This window comes from Gallus gallus, chromosome 3 (genome assembly GCF_016699485.2).
Source record: "Gallus gallus isolate bGalGal1 chromosome 3, bGalGal1.mat.broiler.GRCg7b, whole genome shotgun sequence".
NCBI lineage: Eukaryota > Metazoa > Chordata > Aves > Galliformes > Phasianidae > Gallus > Gallus gallus.
In genome coordinates this window covers 66,337,233-66,358,266 of record NC_052534.1, presented here as the reverse complement: position 1 = coordinate 66,358,266, position 21,034 = coordinate 66,337,233, and the positions used below count along the sequence as shown (strand labels likewise).

Below are 21,034 nucleotides of genomic sequence, written 5' to 3'. Positions count from 1 at the left end.
AAATTAGTCTGATGCAGGAAGCGTTGGGGAAGGCTGGGGGTCCCCCATGTGTTTCAATAGCTTGGAAAATGGCTGGCTGAATTCTAACAGCTCTGACAGAAAGGTAGGAGGTTTCAAAGACAACTGCTTAAGAAAACATTAAGTTTGTGAAATCAAGATGCTACCAGTGTCCTGACTGAGGGGAAGGCTGCAGTATGTGTTAAGACCTCATCAGACATTGCATGACCCCCCAGAAGCACAGGACTATAAGTGTTTTAAACAAGGGGAAAAAAAACAACAATAAAGCATTAGAGGTTACAAACATCCATGCAATTTAAAAGAGAGAAAGAAGCCCTATTTCTACTGCTGAAGGAACTATTTTAAAATACTTCTCTCTTTCACCTGGGAAACAGGGAAGGCTTGATAGCACTTGGTGTAGCATTCACCACCACAAGCAGCCAGCACCAGGTGTCAAACGACTCGTTCAAAAAGCAACAACGCTGCAGAAAGTGGAGCATTTACACCTCTCTTTGGAGAAATCAGAGTAAGAGAGGCAAAAGCAACCACAAGGAGGTGGAAAGAGGGGAATGGAAGAGAAGCCAGGTATCGCACATCTTCCACCCACCACTGCAGGCTGCCTTCATTCAGAACCAGCAGCATCCTCTTCCAGCCCCGTTTTGAGCAGGTGATTAAAATAGAACACACTTGCAGTGTACAATAATGAGGGAGACTTGCTCTTATAAGCCATATCACTCTTGCTTCCATACTGATCGACCCCTTCTTGAATCCAAAAACACCTAGTCGGGAATCACAAGGGGTTAACACAGTATCTGGACAGAAATAACAAGTGGCAACTCCTCAGCTTTTTCAACAAAGCTAGATATTAGATGAGCCATGTATCTTACCCTTCCACACTTCTTTTTTTCTGTAATTAAAGCATAATCAGGTCAGCATTTCACATTCAAAATCAGATGTATCTGACTGCGAGCTGAAAATTAACCTTGTCTACAGTTTAAGCAAATAGAAACTTCATTCAGCAAAGTGCTGCCTGTATCCTCATGTGCTCACTGCCCTGACAGTACCAGAAAGGCAACTAATTTAAACCAGCCAGCGATTTTCATAGGCTCTAGAATGAAAACATCCAGAATCTGAGATGATTAAATATTACTGGCGAGCGATCGGGGATGTTGGGACGCAACACGGCTCAACCTGCTTAAGCGAACTACCACAGCCCATTCAGCCGTGCGGTCAGAATCAAGGCTAACAGAGCAAAATTAGGCATTTTCAACGCAGTTGTGCGGATAGAGCATCGCAGATCGACCCCGAAGCACTCGGAGGCGCGCGTTCCAACTTCAGGCAGTACCCGGCATCTGCACGCCAAGGCAAAAGGAATGCGCTCATATGGAATCGGTTAATGATGGCACCAACAAACCGGCGGCAGAGGAGGATCCACTTCTGATAGCGCTGAGCGATGGGCACAGCGCGCCGCGCCGCTTCCCGTGCACACCCATCAGCCCCACCGATAGGTGCGAGCGGACAGCAGCTCGCGGCCGCACGAGTTCCCGGCAGCCCGCTTCAGTCCTCACGGCCGCAAACAAAGGAACGGGCTCGGGCTTGGAAACGTGGGGCTTCACCTGCAGCCCCGACCCCAGCATACAAAGAGGAGGCACGGCTGCGCTCGTAACGCACGGCGAACGCCGGAGCGAGGCACGGCAGCGGAACGCCAGCCGCCTTTTCCATTCGCCCCTTACATCCCTTCCATCTCAATTGCTAAAAGCAGCCAAGTTCCATCGCGCACGCACGGCACTTGTTTGAGAGCGGGCAGCGAAGCAGCCCGGAGCGCCGCCGGCCGCGCCGCAGCTGGATGTCACCCCGGGGCCGCTCCAGCCCCGAACCCCGCAGCACGGCCGCGGGCAGCTCTCCGCGCGAGCCCCGAGCCAACGGAGCCCCGGCCGCCCACTCCCTCCGCCCGCGGGGGCCGAGGGGCGCGGCGCTGGAAGCCCCGGGCCTGAGGCCGCCCGGACCCCGGCTCCCCGCACCTGCCCGCGCTGACGTCACCGCTCGCACCGGGCGGCGGAGCAGCACCTGGCGGCGGGCGCGCCCCCACCGCCCTGCGCGACGCTTACCGGCTGCTCCCGCGCGACGCCCCCGCCGCCACCGCCGGGCGCCGCCGCTTCAAACGGCCGCGGCCATTCCGCGCGCGCGCACCACCGCTGAGGAGAGGCGGGCGTGAGGGAGGGCCCCCGGCCCGCCGCCGCCGCGAGGGAGGCAGCGGGGGTGCGGAGCGACCCGAAGCCTTCACAATAGGCACGGGGCAGCGCGTGCGGGAGGAGGGGCCTGAGCCGGGGCGGGCGGCAGGCGGGAGGCAGGGCTGTTTACCCGGCGGCCGGAGCGAGCCGCCCCCGCCCGCCGCTCGGGCTGCTCCACGCGCCGCCGCCCCCCGTCCCCGCCGCGCCAGGGAGGCGAGCCCACCGCGCTGCCCCCCCGCCACGGGCGACAGGTGGTACGGTCCGGCCCGTCGCCCTCCCCCCTTCACTTCAACAGTGGGGGTGGGCGGTGCCGTCCATTGTGACGTATCAGAAGCCGGCTGCTAACGGCCAATCACGGACGGGGGGTGGGACGTCCCGAGCCCGCGGCTGTCCCCTGGCGACGGTGGCAGCGGCTCGCCCCCTCCCCCGTCGAGGAGACGGGCACGGTCCCCTGTGAGCGTGGCGGCGCGGTGACCTGCGGGCTGCTCCACCTGCCTGCTTGCCGCGGCGTAGGAGAGAATAAACAGCAGGCCGCCCATAGCGAGCGGCAGTGGTGAAATCCCCGTCCCCCCCTTCTCGAGCTCTCGCACAGCACCCCGCCCAGGCCGCCGGGCTGCGCCGCGCTGCACGCTGGGTATTGTAGTCCCGCCCGGCGGTCCTGGAAGATTAAGAACAGACAGCAGTAAAGAGAGGCGAAACTCGCCCCAGACACTTGTATATCCCATTAAACACCGTACTTCGTACTATAAAACGTATTTTGGGTTTTATTGAGATACCGTTTACCGCGTCGTTCCATCCGACTCGCTCCCTGGGTAAGACCCACGACGAGAGCCACGCAGCTGCCAGGACCCGCCCGTCCCCGCCACCCCCGCGCCAAGATGTCGGCGGCCATCGCCGCGCTCGCTTCCTACGGCGGCTCCGACTCGGAGTCCGATTCGGAGCCCGAAGCCGATGCCGGTCCGCAGCGCGCCGTCGTGCTCGCCAGCCGTGACGCTGTGCTGCACCTCCGGCCGCCGCCCGCAGCGCCCCCGGCCCTGCCCGTTGACGCGGCCCCGGAAGTGGCGGTGAAGGTACGGGAGCGGGCGGGAGCCGAGCCCACCTTTGGGGTCTCGGGCTGAGGGCGGGGAGGTGTCGGGGTGTTGCTGCCGTCTGTGTGCGGCGGTGAGAGCTTGGCCGTCACTCCCTGCGGATTTTTTGTCTAATTCCTTAGGATTAGAAAGCTCTAGGCAGTAAAGAAGCAGTGTTTTGAGTGCAGGTCGCGATCTCTGAGAAAAACAGCGAGTGAGGAGGAAAGCAGAGTTACAGTTAACGAGTATCGCTTCACTTATGCGAGTGCTCTTTTGACACAAATAAGGGTCAAGTACTCCTGAGTGCACGGATAGGTAATACACAAGGGACTGGAAGTGCGTAAGAAGAGATGGTGATAAGAGGAGAAGCTGAAGGGTTAGTCACATAGTGTGAATGGCAGCCACTGGCTTCTGAGGACGTCAGCCTTAAGTTTCCAGATTCCACACGCTGATCCTAATCATTGTACCTGTCCCTGGTTGAGAATTATATCTTAACTTGCACAGACTTCAGACTTGAGTGTTAAAGACGAATGGGTTCTTCGCTCTGTTAGCAAGGCATAATGGTTAGCTCAATCAATGACGGTATTTTTTGTTTGGTGTTACTTAACTGTGCTTATCAAATAGCCCTAAGGTGTGCAGGTTTGGGCACCTCATGGGACATAAAGAGGACACAGAAGGATGTAGGAGGACATAAAAGTATTAGAGACTGTCCAGAGGAGGGCTGTGAAGGTGGTGGAGGGTCTGCAAGGCAAGGTATGTGGGTAGGGGCTGAGGTCCTTTGGTTCCTTCAGCCCAGAGCAGAGAAGGCTGAGGGGAGGCCTCATGGCAGCCTGCAGCTCCTCACAAGGAAGTCATCTGAAAAATGGCACTGTAGAGAACAGCGTGGTTGAGCAAAGTTAGTGCTGCTTTGCAAGGGGTTAGGGAGCAGGCCAAAACTGGGAGGGAGATGACTGCGGTGAAAAGTGTGACTGCAACCTACGAAATCTTTGATGGCAGAGAGGATTGAATACTCACTGCCTCTTCCAGCACAGGAACTCTAAGCTGACTGATAGGAGCCAGTTTTGAAACAAGTGGGTGCTGCTCTTCAGCTCTTCAAGTGGCGTGTAGTAGGGCTAATCCAATGCCAAGGAATACTGCCTGTGCTAGAAGTTTATGTTATTATAAGTAGAGTCTGGACTTATAATACTTACTCTATAAGAAGAGTTTGGAGGAGATCTGTTGAAGGAAGAGGTGTTAGTAAATACATGTATTGCATTGAGCTCACTGAGTGTTTTGCCCTGCAAATAGTTGGAGACTGGGAGAGTGTGGAAAAAGTATCCTCTATACCTGCCCTGTTCTTGCTTTCCTGGAGGTGGTGAGTTACTGTAGCGCTGCTGCTTTCTTTCGTGGAGAACGTGGATAAATAAGTCAAGATACTTTCTTATCTGACCTCTGATGGTGTTTTTTTGAGTAAGCATGACAGTGTTGACAAAAGCTGTTTTATGAAGGAAAGGGAGCACAGCTGCCATTAGCCGGGGCTGGGAGTTGTCTTCTCTGCAGCTGCAGTCACCCCAAGGGACAGCACACATAACAGGACATATGTAATGCGGTACCCTCAGCTCCTGCAGCAGGTGAGTGGAGTTTCACCACTTCTCCATTCTGTCAAAAGAATGGCGTTTCTTTCAGGGAGAAATCAGGTCCTGTGAATTCCTTGGAAAGGAATTGTGGATGAATGAAAGGCCTTGTGTCAGTTTGTTGGATTGTTGACATATGTGCTGCTCCTGTCAAATCCTTGCTGGCGATTGCGTTTCCTACAAAGGAGAAGGTCCATTTCTCACTTTGTGTCTGAGATATGGCAGGTCCCTGCACTTGTGGCAGGAGCAGAGCTGCACAGAGTGACTCCACATTGACTGCACTGGCTGAGCAGGCACCATCCTGCTGCATTGCTTGAGGGGTTTTTATGGATGTTTTTTCTTTAACCAGTTTTGTGGTGAGATTCAATGCAGTTATGATAAGAAGCAGGTACCACCTATATGCAGTACGTCTTGTGAACCACTCTCTTGGCATGACAAGCAAAGTTCTTAAAGCAACCAGTTCTGTGAATGGGACTTCTGAAGCTGTTACGATCAACACACTAAGGAGAAACACAGAATATGTTTGCCTAATGGAAGTCTGATGATCTGGAGCCCACCTGCTGTTAGATATCCAGAGGCTGGCTAAGTATGGTGTCTATACATTGTTTTTTTTGGGGTAGGGTGAATTAGGTAGATTAAGAATGTGGTGTGAAGCAGTTGAACACAGAGGCTCAGTTACTTGGTCTTTAACACCAGCTTCTGTTGATACAAAAAAAAAATCATCTTATGGTTGCTTGCCAACTTGTGAATTAGGGAATTAAAAATGCTGAAGGAAATGTAGGAAATTGCACGTCCTGTGAAGAAATCGGTTTTACATGAAATGTTGCAGTTACAACTATTGCTTTGGGAGAGAATATTTATTCTTTGTCTGATCTGCATCAGCTCATGGTGAGACTTGGACGGGAACAGACAGTTCGTTATTTATCTGCAGTGTCTCATTCCCTGTTTTTAGGAGAGGGATTGCTCAACAAGTTGAAATCAATTGGGCTGAGCCACTGCAGAAACTGGAAGTTCTCTATTTAATGTAAGAAGGGGTTGGGAGTCTCAGGTCTATTTTTTTTCTGTTGAAACTGGTTTACCTTTGGCAGTATGTAGGCGTCCAGAAAAATATAACTTCAGGGGAAAAAAAGTAGACTTCATTCACATTTCTTAGTGTTCTTTAAAATCTAATTCTTGTCCACTTGTGGGGCGGAAAGGCACACAGTCATTTTGTGACCATGGGATAGCAATAATGAAGTTTAATGACTTGCGGGGTGATTTGTTAGGAACACCTTGACTTCTTTTAACATGTTTTTTGTTGCTTTTTTTTTTTCCTATCTGTTGTCACAAAATATGTTGTACAGAATGGAAGGTGCAAGATATCTAGCGTAGCTCAACAGAACCGTTTGACGTCTGCTTTTCTTGCCAGTCTGATTTTATTATTTTCAAGTCATTGGGATGAACATGTACTGTTAGTCATTTTACTCATTCACACACACTAGAAGCTGGTAAGAGCCATAACTTCATGTTGGTGCCTTGTAAATGATGTAATGACTGTAAATGTCATTCATCTCTTGGTAATAAATCTGAAAATCTACGGGTAGAGAGCACACTGTTTACCTGACAGCCCAAGCAGTTTACTTAAGAATGGATAAGTAACAAACTGCTTAAGCCTGTACAGCTCCTGGGATGGGGGCCTTAATTTAGTGCATTTTAATTTAAAAAATAATCAAGCTAATTAATTTCTATGCAGTGTGGGCTGTGCTTTTTAGCCATTTGGTTAATTAGCAGTGATTTTTTTCTTGGAGAGAAGGAAACATTGGAGGTTTATTGTCTAAGATGTTCAACAAAAAAGACAACCCACTTATATATCACAACTTCTTGCTTGTAAGATATAAAACCAAAAAGCTATGACTTTTGCTTCTATTAAACATCATGTTTAGACAAATGGTTGAAATTTAATTGTCAGATTCTGCTTCTTAAATACATTGACAGCTCTCATTAAACTTGAAGGCAGCCACATGCTAGCACAATGGGGATTATAACATTTGGCTGAAACTTAAAAATATTGTGGATTAAAAGGATTGTGAGTTGCACTAAGCAGCATTATCTTCTTACAAAGGAACAAAATGAGCTGCACCCATACTGTAGTCTTGCTTTTATTTAGGATTTTTCTTCAGTGGATTCTTCAGGAATTTGATCTGCGTTGAAATCAAGGATATTTTTATCTTGCAAATATATAGAAGAAACTTTTAGCATACATTTTCCAGATTTTTTTTTTTGTTATTATTATTATTGATCTATCTTGCATTTTACAAATCAAGTGTCTTTCATAGATTGTAATGGTTTTGTTTTATGGCACTCAGGTATATTTTTCCTGAAGAAGGACTGTGGCATGTGCAAGGAACCCATAAAAAGGAAATCTAATCCGGTTTACTATATTTATAGTTTAAAATCCCTTGTATTTCCCATGCTCTTATCTCTGCTGACTTTAAAGTGGCCAGGGGGTCTTTATGGTAGGATTTGAAGAGGACACCTTGGCAGCAGCTAGACAGTCTGTGATCTCTGGGGAGCTGCAACGAAGCACTTGCTTGTCTCTGCTCAGCTTCTCTATGCCTCCACGTAGGTTCCTTGGGAAATGCTGATGCTCCAGAGTTCAGCCCTGAGTGCCCTTCCTCTGACAGCATGTGATGTAGTGTTGTGGGATGGAACACAGCAGAGGACAGGTGAAAGGGGAAAGCCTTTAAGAATCAAAGCATTTTTATATACCTAACCAAATAACATCTGAACTATAAATCAACCTGATGTTGCAGAAGTAGACAGTCGTGTTGCCAGAGACAAGGAGAGAGAGGATGCCCCAAGAGCTTCACTGATGTCATCTGTTCCATTTTTGCCCTGTATCAAGGGTGATGCCTCTGTCATTCTGGACACACAGTCATTTAAGTTGTATTTGCCAAACTTCAGTAGATCAACAAACTGCAGTCTCAGTGTTTTGCTGTACTTGCTTCTGTTAAGTTCTATAATCTGAATCTTTTTTTTTTTTTTTGGCCAAATCGTGTTGGTCAATCTTTTCTTCACGTCATATTTTCTTATGCCTTCGATTGTCCTTTGTATAATGCTTTGGACCCTTTCCAGTAGCACGTGTCTTACATGGCACATAGTGCCCAGTGTTGCCACTGCACACAGCTGAGCTTTTGCTACCAACACTAAGGTAGGTAGAGAGAACGTGGAGACCTGGAGTTTGCAGCACCATTGGGTTATGTCTTTCAGAAAAGTCATATTCAATAAAATATAACTCCCTAAAACTTCTCCCTCTTCCTCAGTATCAGAAAGGTGAGTTCAGCTAAAATAAGGTATGCAGGTGTGCCCTGTGATCTTTGCCATCTGCAGAGGATGGGGCTTCTTGTTCCTGCCGCATTCTTTGCTCCCATAGAAAGAACACCCCCGATGCAGATTGCTTGCCACTTTGTGAAATGATTGGTGGTCTAAGGGAACGATGGTGGGTGTTGACACTACGCATGTTCAGTGTTTGTTATCTGACTGTCCCATCGTGTTGTTCAGACTGACATTTATCATACCTTGACCAAAGAATGAATAATTTGTCTGCCTCAATTAGGTTAACGTTTCAGAATACGTTGTGTCAATACTTCGCTTTATGGCTTTCCATCGCTTAAAATATTGAGCAAGTGAGGTTGGGACATGTTCAAATTGTCAGATAACTTAAAGGGAGATGGCATCACAAAAAAGACAAGTGATGTGCTCTGGCAGCACGGTTCCAAATCATCATTTGGTGCTCGAAAGTACAGAAACGTGAATAAGGCTGGAGGTCCTGGTGAGCATAGCTCTGATAACACTGACACATGCTTTGCTTTCAAGGCTCAGTGGTTTTCAGCAGAAGGGATATGCCTGTGGTGGTCTCGACGCGAACATATTGTGCAGCTTCCAAATGACTCAGCGCTGTTCCACCAGCAGTGAGGGAGAACCAGAATTGCTATAATCATCCAGCAGAGGATCAGCTTTCAAGGCACAATCTGTTTCTTTTCTCATTTACCAAACGGCATGTAATAGGGCTGAACATAGAGAAAGGAGGAGGAAAAATAGCAGAATGGAACAATTCTTGGCATTTTTGCAAAACTGGATATCTCTGACTTCTGAAAGAGCAGGAAAAAAACCCTATGCCTTAATTTCTCATACCCTAGTAACTTGTTAAATGTCACTGACAGTTGGCCAGATACGTTTTGCCATATTATCAACGTTACTCATTTCTTCAAATGATAAGACTGGTGGATAAGACATGAAGTCTACCTGGCAGAGCAAACTATGTGACGTGACTTGAAACAGTTACCTAGGAAAAACCTCTTCGGGCTGTGGAGCTGTGCAAGGAAATAAAAGTGTGTAGGTATTGTGGGTTGGGAAATGGTTTTGAAATGCTCCTATTCCAACTGGGTGCTGAGGGGCTGTCTGTCACATTGCCGAATGACTGGATTAGGCCTGCTGTGCTGTTTCTGGGCAAGTTCGCCACATTTGAATGTCAGGGCTGTGAATGTAGCAGGAGCTGTTGTTATATAGGCCCGGTGAATCAGGATGTTTGTGGGACAACAGAAATGGGGTCAGGCAGAGAGCGGGCAGTGCTATGGCTCCAGTGGGAGCAGTACAATGGCTGGATATGCCTGTAAAAATAATTGGCATGTGGTAAGGGTGAAGCTGTGACTTGCAGACGCCTTTGGATCCTGTTGTAGCTAAGCGCTGATGAAATATTGATGCCAGGCAACCTTCAGGATAATAGTTAGGAATATTGTCAATATACAAGCACATTATAAATGCCTTTATTCTGGAATAAAGATGCAGGAAGCAATGCTCGTGGCAATGCCGCAGAATAACATTCTCCTTTGTGCAATTTAGCCCTTAATTGGGGGGTGAGGGAAAGCAGCATCAATTTAGGCTCAAAGTAAATGAGCCTTTGTAGAACTCTTTGAAGCCAAGTCTCTGAGCGCTGCCACCTAATCAGACTCTGCTTTCCCATTTTATCTCTTGTCTTCCACTTCAGCTGCGTGTGCACTTCTGAGTTTTTCCCTTTTGAGTTGTTCCAGAAGTTATGCTTCTGGTTAGCCCCTCTTTCTTCATCTGTCAAGTTAAATTGTTGTCTCAGCAGGCTTGGAGACATGCTTTAAAACTGAAACTGGATTACATTTATACCTCTTGGTAAAAACTTGGGGATGAGGAGTCGTTGGATTATCTAAAACTTGCTGTTATCTGTATGTTTGCTCTGGTGTCTGATTTTGTTTTTCCAGCTCTTTCTCAAAGCAGTTCCTTGTGACTTCTGCCATTTTCCTTATGTAGCAATCTATCTTTCACACTTTGATATCAAATTGGTGACCATTTTACCTGACCCTTCTTTAGAAGGTCTGGCTTTCAAACATCCTGGGGAAAATAAAGCTTACTTTTAACCTTGCTACTGTCTTTAAAGTCTATGCATGAAATCTTTCTTTCTTTCTTTTTTTCATTCTTTTAAGGAAATGAAATACTAATAGGCATGTAAAATTTTTGAAAGTGTTCTTTTGCTATTTTTCTTTTTCTTTTTTTTTAAATAGCAACTGTGGCCAAACAGCGTTTCTCCGTCTGTAGCATTCAAAGCATCCTCCTGAAATCCAGCATTAATTTGGTCTGAAATGGAGTAATACACATTTAAAAATCTGAATGTGAAAAATGATGTTTTTATATGTCTGTTTTATTTCAGGAAGATGTGGAAACAGGAGTCCATCTTGATCCTGCTATTAAGGAGGTTCAGTACAATCCTACTTACGAGACCATGTTTGCACCTGAGGTAAGAAACAATGCTGATATTTACAGCAGGAAATGTATTTCACTTATAGGCTCTATAAATCTCATGTGGAAGTCAAATAAGACATATCTTTGAATGCCTGCTCTAGTTAGGAATCTAGTTTGGGCAAACTGGAAAAAGATTATATGTAGATACATACATAGGTGCTAATTTTAATGCTTGAATTTTAATATTCTGCAGAAAACTGTTCTAAGAAACAGTGATTACCAGGATGAGAACTATGAAAATTTAAAGATGAGGCTTGGGAAACATAAAAGCATTGAGTGAAACAAACAGCATTGAAGTAGTCTCTTGCCATTTTCACATTTTTCCTATTTACTCATCACACTACTTAGCAAAATAAATTGTTGTAAATCTAACAGATACATTGTTTATGAGGTGTTAGTTACTTCCAGTATAACTATTCGCATCCAGTGTTGTTTCAGTAAGTTAAGATATTCTAATGTGTAGGGTGGAAAACCACTTTAGGCTTAAGTTGGATAGCCTAGTGCTATGTGAACCACTTCCTATTTCATAACTGATAGGCTATCCAAAGGATAGAATCATAGAATCATAGAATCGCTAAGGTTGGAAAAGACCCACAGGATCATCCAGTCCAACCATTCGCCCTTCACCAATGGTTCTCGCTAAACCATGTCCCTCAACACAACATCCAACCCTCTTTGAACACCACCAGGCTCGGTGACTCCACCACCTCTCTGGGCAGCCCATTCCAGTGCCTGACCACCCTTTCAGAGAAGGATAAAAATAGCTGTTCAAGCATTAAACTTTTTTGCAGTATTTAACTTCTTTGTACACTTTGTCTGTTGTGAGATCAGAGGCTAGCATTCCAGGTAGATAAAAGCCCATCTGTTCCTTGAATTATTCATGCTGTCTAAGATGACCATGCTTCAATCTGAAATTTCTGCATCGTTTGTACTTTACGTTTAGAAAACACTTTGTGGAGCCACATAAACTGATACTTTCATAGCAAAGTAGCATTTTGCAACTTCCAGCAGGTCATTTCAAATCCATAAGGTATGTGAGGAAAAAGTACTGATTTAAAATTACTACAGTCTTACCTTGTGTAAGTGTTAGAGAAACCTAATGTGGAACAGTTTCAGGTGGCTGTGAACGTGATTGACAAGCACAGTGCTTACATTTAAATGTAGTTTGATATTAGTCTGTGTATTGTATGTGTTTGTGTTCACAGTTTCAATACTTTTGCTTGTCCATGGTATGTTCAGGAAGCCTTTAGTGTTTGTCGTCTTGCAAGAAGAAAGCAAGGCAGTGTTTCATTAGTGTTTATTCTAGAATAATACAGCAAGTCCCTAGTTGCTTTTTACATGCATGAAATCGTCATTGGAAGTGTAATTTCTGTTTGAGCTACCAGAGTATTAAGAAGACTTGATATCTCATCCTTATAAGGAACAATACACTGTAGTTTTGTGTTCTGAATGTGCTTGAACTGACCACATACTGAATAAAAGTCCTTTGTGTCAAGTAGCTGATACTGATTTGTCTTCTGTAGTGTTGATATAGGCTAGAAAGTTCAGTCATAAAATAAGCTGTTCAGGCTGTGATAGTGATCACTGTGCAAAATAACAACCTAAGACTGATTCAGTGGACTTGAAGAAATAGGAACAGAAAGCTGAAGTGGTTTAGCATTACCTTTTTTGAAAGACAAAACTATTCTTCTCCCCATTTTTTGTGTTTCTGTTTTGTTGTTGTTGTTTTTGTTGTTTTTTCTTTCCCAAAAACACATGAATAACAATAATAAATTAGTAACTGATTTACTTCTCTTAATGCTATTGATGTAGTTTGGACCAGAAAACCCATTTAGGACTCAGCAAATGGCTGCACCTAGAAATATGCTCTCTGGATATGCGGAACCGGCTCACATCAACGATTTCATGTTTGAGCAACAACGAAGGACATTTGTAACCTATGGTAAGTCCTTAACAGTGGAATCCATACGGGGAAAAGTCTTCGAATGAGAATCCATATTGCTGTAGATCGTAGTGTTTACTTGGGTGATCTCAGTTTGTAATTCCCTTTGAAGATGTAATCAAGCGCACAATCTTCTACAAAAATGCTCTTAATGAATCCCTTCGTTTGCTGAATTGGTGTAGAGAAAACAAATCAAAATTTCATGCTTTTAGTGTGAGAAATAATTGAAGATCTTTTATGCAAATAGATTTCTTCATGTGATTCTAACTAAAAGTAGTTTCTGACAAAGCTAAAAGAAAGCCGTATTAAGTTGTATAGTTCTTCAGTGGTTGCTTGTTGTAGATGCAAGCTGGATGAATGGGAATTGGACTAAGTGAGAGTGCATCTGCTGGAGTGTTTCTAGCACAGACATGACATAAGGTGTGTCTTCATGTGGATGGTCACAGTTGCTGCTTTCTCATCTTGAAGAATCTTTTCACCTGTAAACTGTTGCATTTGAAAAATGAAAGATTTGAGTACTGGAGAAGTTTGAGTATCAGATGAATAGGCTTTTTATGGATTGTATGAAAAATGTATTTTCTTATAAGGAAAATATTGAAAAGTATGTATTCTAAGCATTCTTTTGGTCATGTTTGAAGTAATGGAACCACCATGTATTGACATATAACTGTGATTAATTTTTCTTCTGTGTTACGTTATAAGCTTTCATTTCTGTTTTTCTTTAAACTTGACTGCAAATGCTTCTCTTGCAAACATAAATGTTTGTTTTCAGGTGAAGTCTGACTTTATATTCTTCAAATTCAGCCTACTAAGCAAGTTCTGATACTTACTGTGTAGATTGTGGCGTCACAAAAGTCAACTTAGGAGCACAAAAAACCTTGTGGTTTTCTTTTTTATTTGTATATGTACTCTGAAGAGTATTCCCTGCAGACTCATGTCTGAAAAACTCTTTCGTTTATTGCTCGCATCAGTGGGAGCCATGTACTACACCTAAACTTGGAAGAAAAAAATTACCTAAAGTCAGAGGCTATAACATACTCAGTTTCTCTTTGCATTTGAGTTTTATTAGAGATTATCCTGTAAATGCTAAATATAAAATATTTTTATTTCATTTTATATTTATATCTTTATGCAATTTTAGGTAATAAGTACTTCTCACTTGTTAGGATGTAGAATGTAAGCAAAATGCAGATATTAAGAAATGGATGTCTCCTTCTGTAGCATAAATTTAAGTTACCTTACTGCAATTTTGTTGTTAGAAGTTGGCAGGCAGTGCAGGTAGGAGCTTACTCGGGGTCTGAGGTGGGTTAGGTTTTGGTCACTGAAATTATATGTTGTGCTGTGTGGGTTGTGCGTTTTGTGTGTGCTTTAAATACATATTGGGAAAAAGGGTCTGCTAGCATATATCGTTGATTGTTTTTTGGAGGGGCAAGCATTGCAAAATTTAATTTGGCAGAGAGTAGAACTAATAAGACTGCTCAAAGCTCTTGCTGTTGATTTATATTTATATAGTGCGCAGCAATTTCTTTAGAGGCTTTGTTACATGAGTATAAAAATATTTTTAAGACAGGTAACATTGGCAACTGTGCAACTATCATATTAGCTTTCTGGAAATGTTCAGCAGATAATGATCTCAGTACAGTGAAAACAGAGCTATGAAAAGGCTGAGATAGTTTAAATTGCAAGAACTAGCACTGAGAAGCTAAAGTTCAAACTAAAATGTGCAGCAAATGATCGTGTTTTCTTGGGTCACTAGAAGGTCTTTTGTGAGCTATTTAAAAATAGTATTTGCTTAAGTTGTCAAAGTTGTCTATTAAAAACATTGACGTTCTCTTTTCCATTTTGAAAGGAAGTTGTAAATTTCTTCTGGAAAAAGACAAGAAAGTACAGAAACACAAGTATAGTTGCTGGGCATAAATCTAATTCATTTGTATTTGTAATGACAAAATCTTAGCATACTGGTAGAACAGAAACTACATTTCTTAATTGAAAGCTGGAGACCGTGAGAGCTCTGGCCCCTGTTAGGCTGCTTGATGGCACTGCGCTAAGACAGGAGGCCTTAAATCTGCAATGGCTAGCATGTACGTAATCAACAACTGTAAATGAAGGACAACTGTGGTACATGACAGAGAAACTGATAAATGAGATCATGTGTCCAAAACAGGTCAATGCTGCAGTGTCTGCACCTTTATAGGGGAATTTGTTATTGTCTTTTCGTATTATTTTAAGGTAGGGGGCTTGTTTGGTTGTTTTTTAAAGGTAGTTTTGCATATCAGCTTGAAAGGTAATATGTCTAAGGTGGGAAGCATCTATGTTAGTCACTGACAAAGCCCAAGTTTGTTTTGGCACAGTCATTCCCATGTACTTCTCCTGCAGTAAATATTTCCAGTTGTAAGTGCTTTTTCCGTGTGATGCTTGGGTAGATCAGATTGTCCATGCTGTAGCTGAAGAAGGGCCAGAATGATTCTCAGTCAAGATCCTCTTAGACAGGTGTGCAGCAATGGATACCTGAAGACGAACAAGAAAAAGAGGCAAACAAGTAGTAGTGTATCTGTGTTCTTTTTGCTAATCAGTTAACCAAGTAAAGATGCAGCGTGTTTTCAAAGTGTCTTTGAGGTACCCTGTAATCAGTCTAACTCAGTTCCTCCTTTACTGTGAGGGTGGTGAGACACTGGAACAGGTTGCCCAGTGTTGTTGTGGATGCCCCCTCCTTGGAAGCATTCAAGGCCAGGCTGAATGGAGCTTTGAGCAACCTGGTCTAGAGGGAGGTGTATTGAGTCAGTTTTAGGTGAGAGTTTTTATACTGGGATTTGGCTTTAGATCTCTTGGGTAAACACCATCTGGTCCTGGTTCTTACCACTCATCTGACTCTTGTCTCCTGACATTTCACTCTGAGGTAATACTTTGTCACGTTAGCCGTAAAGAAAGGTTCTATCACAAGATCCTCCCCAGGCTCCACCATATAACGATTGCATTCATTTATGTTGTGGGTTTTTTTTTTGTTTGTTTTTTAAATCACTTTTTTTTTCTATGGTACTCTTTTCATTCCTTGATCACCTGTTGGCCTGCATGCACTCTGGTGTGTTTCATGACAAAGGATGATGTGTTATTTTCTTATTCCTTATGTGATTTGCTTATCACTTTGCTAGAGAGGGAGAAGCGGGGGAGGTGGGAGCTGCTTTACCATAGATTTTACTTTAAAGCTACTAGAGTTTGGTTCTTGGTTTTTCACATATTTGGATGCAACTTCAGCTCATTGAAGAGCACTTTCTAATAGTTTCTTTTTACATACTGTACTGTTCAGAAGTGCTCGCTGCCCTCTCATCTCTTTTAAGTCTTTTAATAGCTGGCAGGCAGTAGTTCTTTTTCTCCAACACACTGTCTTTGAAATGTCCCTGCATTCAGAAGAGGCTCTATCCTTTGGGGCTTACTTTCTGTTCCTTTGTAAAATCTTCTCTGTTTTGTGTAGCTCTCCTGGTTTAAGATCATTGTAGTGAATGTTTTTATGGCTTTCTTTGCTTCTTCAAAAGTGTTGATTTATTCTGCATTATAGTCACTTTTAAAGCATGTATCCTTAGTAAAAATGTCTTAAGATCAATCTTCCTGCACCGCTCAATTGACTTTTTTTCTTGTGAATCTCTAAAACAACAGCTTCATGGGGCAGGTATGTTGTGTAAGAATGGTGTTTTCAGCCCATCTTAATGTAACATGTGCACTGTCCAATACTGTGCCAGAGATGTTTTAGCAATAGTTTTATATTTTTACTGTGGTTCTTTGCCCAGCACCTTTGTCACCATCTCATGGTTATTGTCTTTTCTGGCTGAGCAGTCAGTGGCAGTGTCCTGGCAACTTTACTTGCCACTGCCTAAGCCTGGAATTTCAGTCCAAAGGATTCTCTGGTGCTTATTAGCTCTATTAAATTGTTGATCTGATTTGGTTTTGACCTCTCTTCAACATGTAGCATGTTTTTTTCCCTGCTGTTGAGACAGTCTTATTTTTACATGCTTGAGAGTGCATTCTGTCCAATTATGGCAGTATTGTTCTACCAATTCTGAATTCTCAATTCTGAATTTAGAGCAAGATGTTCAGATTTCATTATTTATTATGTTTTAGCTTCTGCTATTTTGTATGTACGCTCAGGTCTTCTGATTCTCTGGGCCCAGTTTAAGTAGGATCATGTGCTTACTGCTGTCCCTCTTATCTGAGCTTTCAAATTTCTGTGCTATACCTTTTGCTTGAGGATATATCTTAAATTTCAGTTTTTGTGTCATTCCAGATCGCTTATTTTTCTTTAACTGTTGCCTTTCCCCAACTATTTAATCACAAAGCGCTCTTGGATTCTTCACAGTGCCAGAAACCTGTTTAAAGTAGATAAAACCTGACCATCCTACTAAGGTTCACTTCTGGAAATGTAGCAAAGTAGTGAACTAAGGTTCACTAGCACTGGAAATGTATTCCAGTTTGGCTTTAGAGATTGCAGCTTCTCTTTGCAGTGATCAACCTGTTGAGAATGATCTGCCCTTTCTTCACGTGTTTTATACAAATTCAGAAATGCTATAACCATAATCAAGTCACTGCTCTGCAGCCCGTGGAAAACAGGAAAGCATACTGAATGCAATTCTCAGATAGAATAGAAGACTAGAAGAATAAAATTGCTCAGGTTGGAAAAGACCTTAAAGATCAATGACCTAACCATACTACCCTAACTCTAACAACCCTCTGCTAAATCATGTCCCTGAACACCACATCCAGATGGTTTTTAAACACATCCAGGGATGGTGACTCAACCACCTCCCTGGGGAGCCTATTGCAGTGCTTAACAACCCTTTCTGTAAAGAAGTGTTTCCTAATATCCAACCTAAACTTACCCTGGTGCAACTTGAGGCTATTTTCCCTCATCCTGTCACCAGTGAGAAGAGACCAACCCCACTCTCGCTGTAAGCACCTTTCAGATATTGCAAGAGGGCAATAAGGTCTCCCGTCAGCCTCCTTTTCCCCAGATTAAACAGCCCCAGTTCTCTGACAGAACCAGATCTCTGACAGATCAAGCTGACTTCACTTTCTTTATCAAGAATGTCTCTATGATACCAGCACTTAGCAGTCAGATGCCTGTCTTTTTAATACAGAATGCTGTAGATCAGCCATATAACATGCCATAGCAAATGTCAAGTCTTAGACTGGTTTGGTGGTTCTCTATTTTTAATTCACAATGGATTTTTAAGCTGTCATTTTACCCCTGAACTGAGGAGCTTATTCATAATGCAAGCTTGCTTCTCCTATCTTTCAGACTCCCTGAAAGTAGTCAGGGGATGCACAGGTTAGATATCTACAGAAAACACCGTGAAACCAGAGATCTAGTCAGATCTTTTGATCTGAGTCAAAATTGCTTTGAGGTCTTTCATGATGCACTTGTCTGTCCTATTTCTATACTTTTTTTTTCATGCTTTTAAAATCTACAAACTTGCAGGGTTTTTTTTCATGAGTATAATAGTAGAGGTTTTATTGATACCACCCTGAGCCTTCTGTGCTGCAAACTTTAACTCCATCGTACGTTTCTATCAGTAGTCCTGTCAAGCCATGGGTCGTTGTTGCCTTTGATGTTTCACATATCAAAACTACCACTGTGTCCATCCGTTCTGTTCTCTTCTCTTCATCCCTTTCTAGACTGACAAGCACATTTTGTCAAACTGTGCTAGGCCTTCTTCCAGGCCCATCCTCATTCATATTACAGTTTATATGTACAGTTTCAGTGTAAAGGGTTGTTATGGGTTTTTTTTACGTGTGGCACACAAACTGTTCATTACTGTGAACATGCCTGGTGGGCATACCCTGTGAGGAGAGACTGAGTACGTTGGGTTATCCAGCCATCAGAAAAGGAGGCTGAGAGGGGACCTCACTGCTCCCTACAGCTCTCTGAGGATGGGAAGCAGAGCTCTACTCCCTGGTACCAGTGGTGGGATGGGAATGGCACAAAGCTGCACCAGAGGAGGGTCAGATGGGCATTGGGAAACATTGCTTTGCCATGAGGATGGTCAAACACTGGAACAGGCTGCCCTGATAGGTGATGCCCCATGTCTGTCAGTGCTCAAGAGACTTTAGGACAATGCCCTCAGTAACATGCTGTAAGTTTTGATTTGTCCTGAAGTGGTCAGGCAGTTATACTCAGTGATCTTTGCAGGTCAGTTTGAACTGAACAATTCTGTTCTATTCTTAATGTGGTTAAAAAAAAAAAAATTCATACCTATTTCAGTCTCTATAGTTATGCTAGAACTGAACTACTTCATTCATGCAGCATTTAGTATTCTAAAGCCTCTCTTTCACAAGATATTAATGTCTTATTAAATAATAAGCAGTCTTCTGTCCGTGAATTTCAAAGCTCTTTATGAGTATTCTGTAACTCTGTTAAAAAGGATTAGTGTATCAGTAAGATAGATACTGTAAAGCTTAAAATGACTTGAAAATTACACTTTTCACAAAAAAAAAAAAAAAAAAAACTTACACAAAAAAAAATTACTTTTTTTTTGGAGTTTTGGGGTTTTTTTTGTATGCTCACATGCAGTGCCTGCAGCCACTGTTAGCTTTTACAATTGTAGACATTTTATTCCCATATTGCTTTATTCACAGGCCAGTTCAATCAGACTCAGACCAGCTATGTTGTTTCACGTATGTGAGCTACCTTGAGTTCCTCTGTGCTGCATTGCGCAATACAACGTAAACCTACTTGAATTAGCTGTCATTCTGGAATGCACATTGAAGCATGATTATTTAACCAACCATTTTCAGATGCATTGAAGTAATGGATGTAGGTGGAATTGTACCTTTCTGTGCTGAAGCGTAACATGAAATATCTCCCTCCTAAATGAAACCAGAGGAGACGTAGGAGTGAAGGCACGTTATATATACCAGCTGAGTAGGATAAAAGCATGCTGTCTTTTGCAGCTGCGTTTAGGAGTCTCAGCCAGAAAGCAAAGATTCCCTTTCACATACCCACTAGAAAGTAGAAATTGTTCAGAGCTTTTCTATGACAGTGATGTTGGACCAAATTCAATCCAGCTATAAGAAGTCTCTACTTCCACGGGAAGCTGTACTTGGCCCAGGGTTCCTTATTCATTAGAATACTGTCCCTCTTTTACAAGTACTGAGCAAATAGAGTCCCAGAGTCTGTCAATACAGTTGGAGGACAAGAAAACCACTGTATTGATTTTGACATAAATCCAAAGTAATATCTCTCTGCTGTTAATAGAAACCAAGCTATAAGCTTGGAAAAGAACTCACTGATATACTGCCTTAATAAAAGCAGGCAGTTAAATTAGTGTAAGTCTGATTACAGTGTCTGCTCAGTTTGGTTATCCATGTAAGTAAAAATCTTCTAGGACAGCGATGTGTCTGAGAATTGGCTGGTGATGGTCTCCTTTGGCTATTGGGCTGGCGTTGATAGGTTCCCAATGCGTTTGCATCTTAGTGTTTTCATAAACTGTTGGTCTCTGGGAGTCACGGGCTAATCTTCCACCGCTTATGATTTTCATAATTGTTTCTGTGAATCGGCAAAAATACAAGAATTAACTTGTATGCCATAAGATTTCTGTAGATTTGTGTGTGGTTACTTCTAGCAGTGGTAAAAGTTGCTTCTCTTTCATTGCTTTTCATCTCTTTCGTTTCTCCTCTTTCCTCTTTCTTTCCTTCTCTTTCCTTCTCTTTCCTTCTCTTTCCTTCTCTTTCCTTCTCTTTCCTTCTCTTTCCTTCTCTTCCCTTCTCTTCCCTTCTCTTCCCTTCTCTTCCCTTCTCTTCCCTTCTCTTCCCTTCTCTTCCCTTCTCTTCCCTTCTCTTCCCTTCTCTTCCCTTCTCTTCCCTTCTCTTCCCTTCTCTTCCCTTCTCTTCCCTTCTCTTCCCTTCTCTTCCCTTCTCTTCCCTTCTCTTCCCTTCTCTTCCCTTCTCTTCCCTTCTCTTCCCTTCTCTTCCCTTCTCTTCCCTTCTCTTCCCTTCTCTTCCCTTCTCTTCCCTTCTCTTCCCTTCTCTTCCCTTCACAGAGGAATTCTCTGTGGGTTCTCAAGAGGCAGTTTGTCATTTGAGTAATGTTTAATAAAAAATGGTGCTGCGTCCACCAGGGTGCAGTCTTAAACAAAAAAAAAAAAAAGAAGAAGAAGCCACAGTGGTCAATAAACATTCAGGACCCCTCTACCTTGGAAACCACATGAGGTTACTTGTATTTCACAGAAGCTCGTGCCTATCTGCTTCAGGAGAAATGGAGAGAAAGTGTAAGAGATGCATATTAAAATGAGAATCTCAGCATAAAAAAAAAAAAAAGTGAATTATCCCGAATATCTACCAAAATGCTAATACATTTTATAAATTATTTATAAGAGTAAATGCAGCAGG

At 43.2% G+C, this 21,034-nt stretch overlaps 2 protein-coding genes across 7 annotated transcripts in view; one reads left to right on the top strand and one right to left on the bottom strand.

Annotated features, from left to right (window-relative positions):
- The window catches only part of WASF1 (WAS protein family member 1), a 79,891-nt gene extending 77,563 nt beyond the window's left edge, over positions 1 to 2,328 (bottom strand). For all 5 annotated transcript variants that reach the window (XM_046939598.1, XM_015284566.4, XM_015284567.4 and 2 more), the window contains exon 1: positions 2,106 to 2,328. The gene's annotated coding sequence lies outside the window, so the exon portion shown is untranslated. The remainder of the gene's footprint in view (positions 1 to 2,105) is intronic.
- Positions 2,329 to 3,098: 770 nt separating this feature from the next.
- The window catches only part of CDC40 (cell division cycle 40), a 36,992-nt gene continuing 19,056 nt past the window's right edge, over positions 3,099 to 21,034 (top strand). The window contains exons 1-3 of one of the 2 annotated variants that reach the window (NM_001006407.2): positions 3,099 to 3,298; positions 10,625 to 10,711; positions 12,529 to 12,658. In NM_001006407.2, coding sequence (NP_001006407.2) covers positions 3,107 to 3,298; positions 10,625 to 10,711; positions 12,529 to 12,658 — 409 coding nt within the window. In that variant the 5' untranslated portion in view covers positions 3,099 to 3,106. Of the gene's footprint in view, positions 3,299 to 3,378; positions 4,906 to 10,624; positions 10,712 to 12,528; positions 12,659 to 21,034 lie in introns of those variants that run through there. The other variant, XM_046938872.1, reaches the window with a different exon arrangement.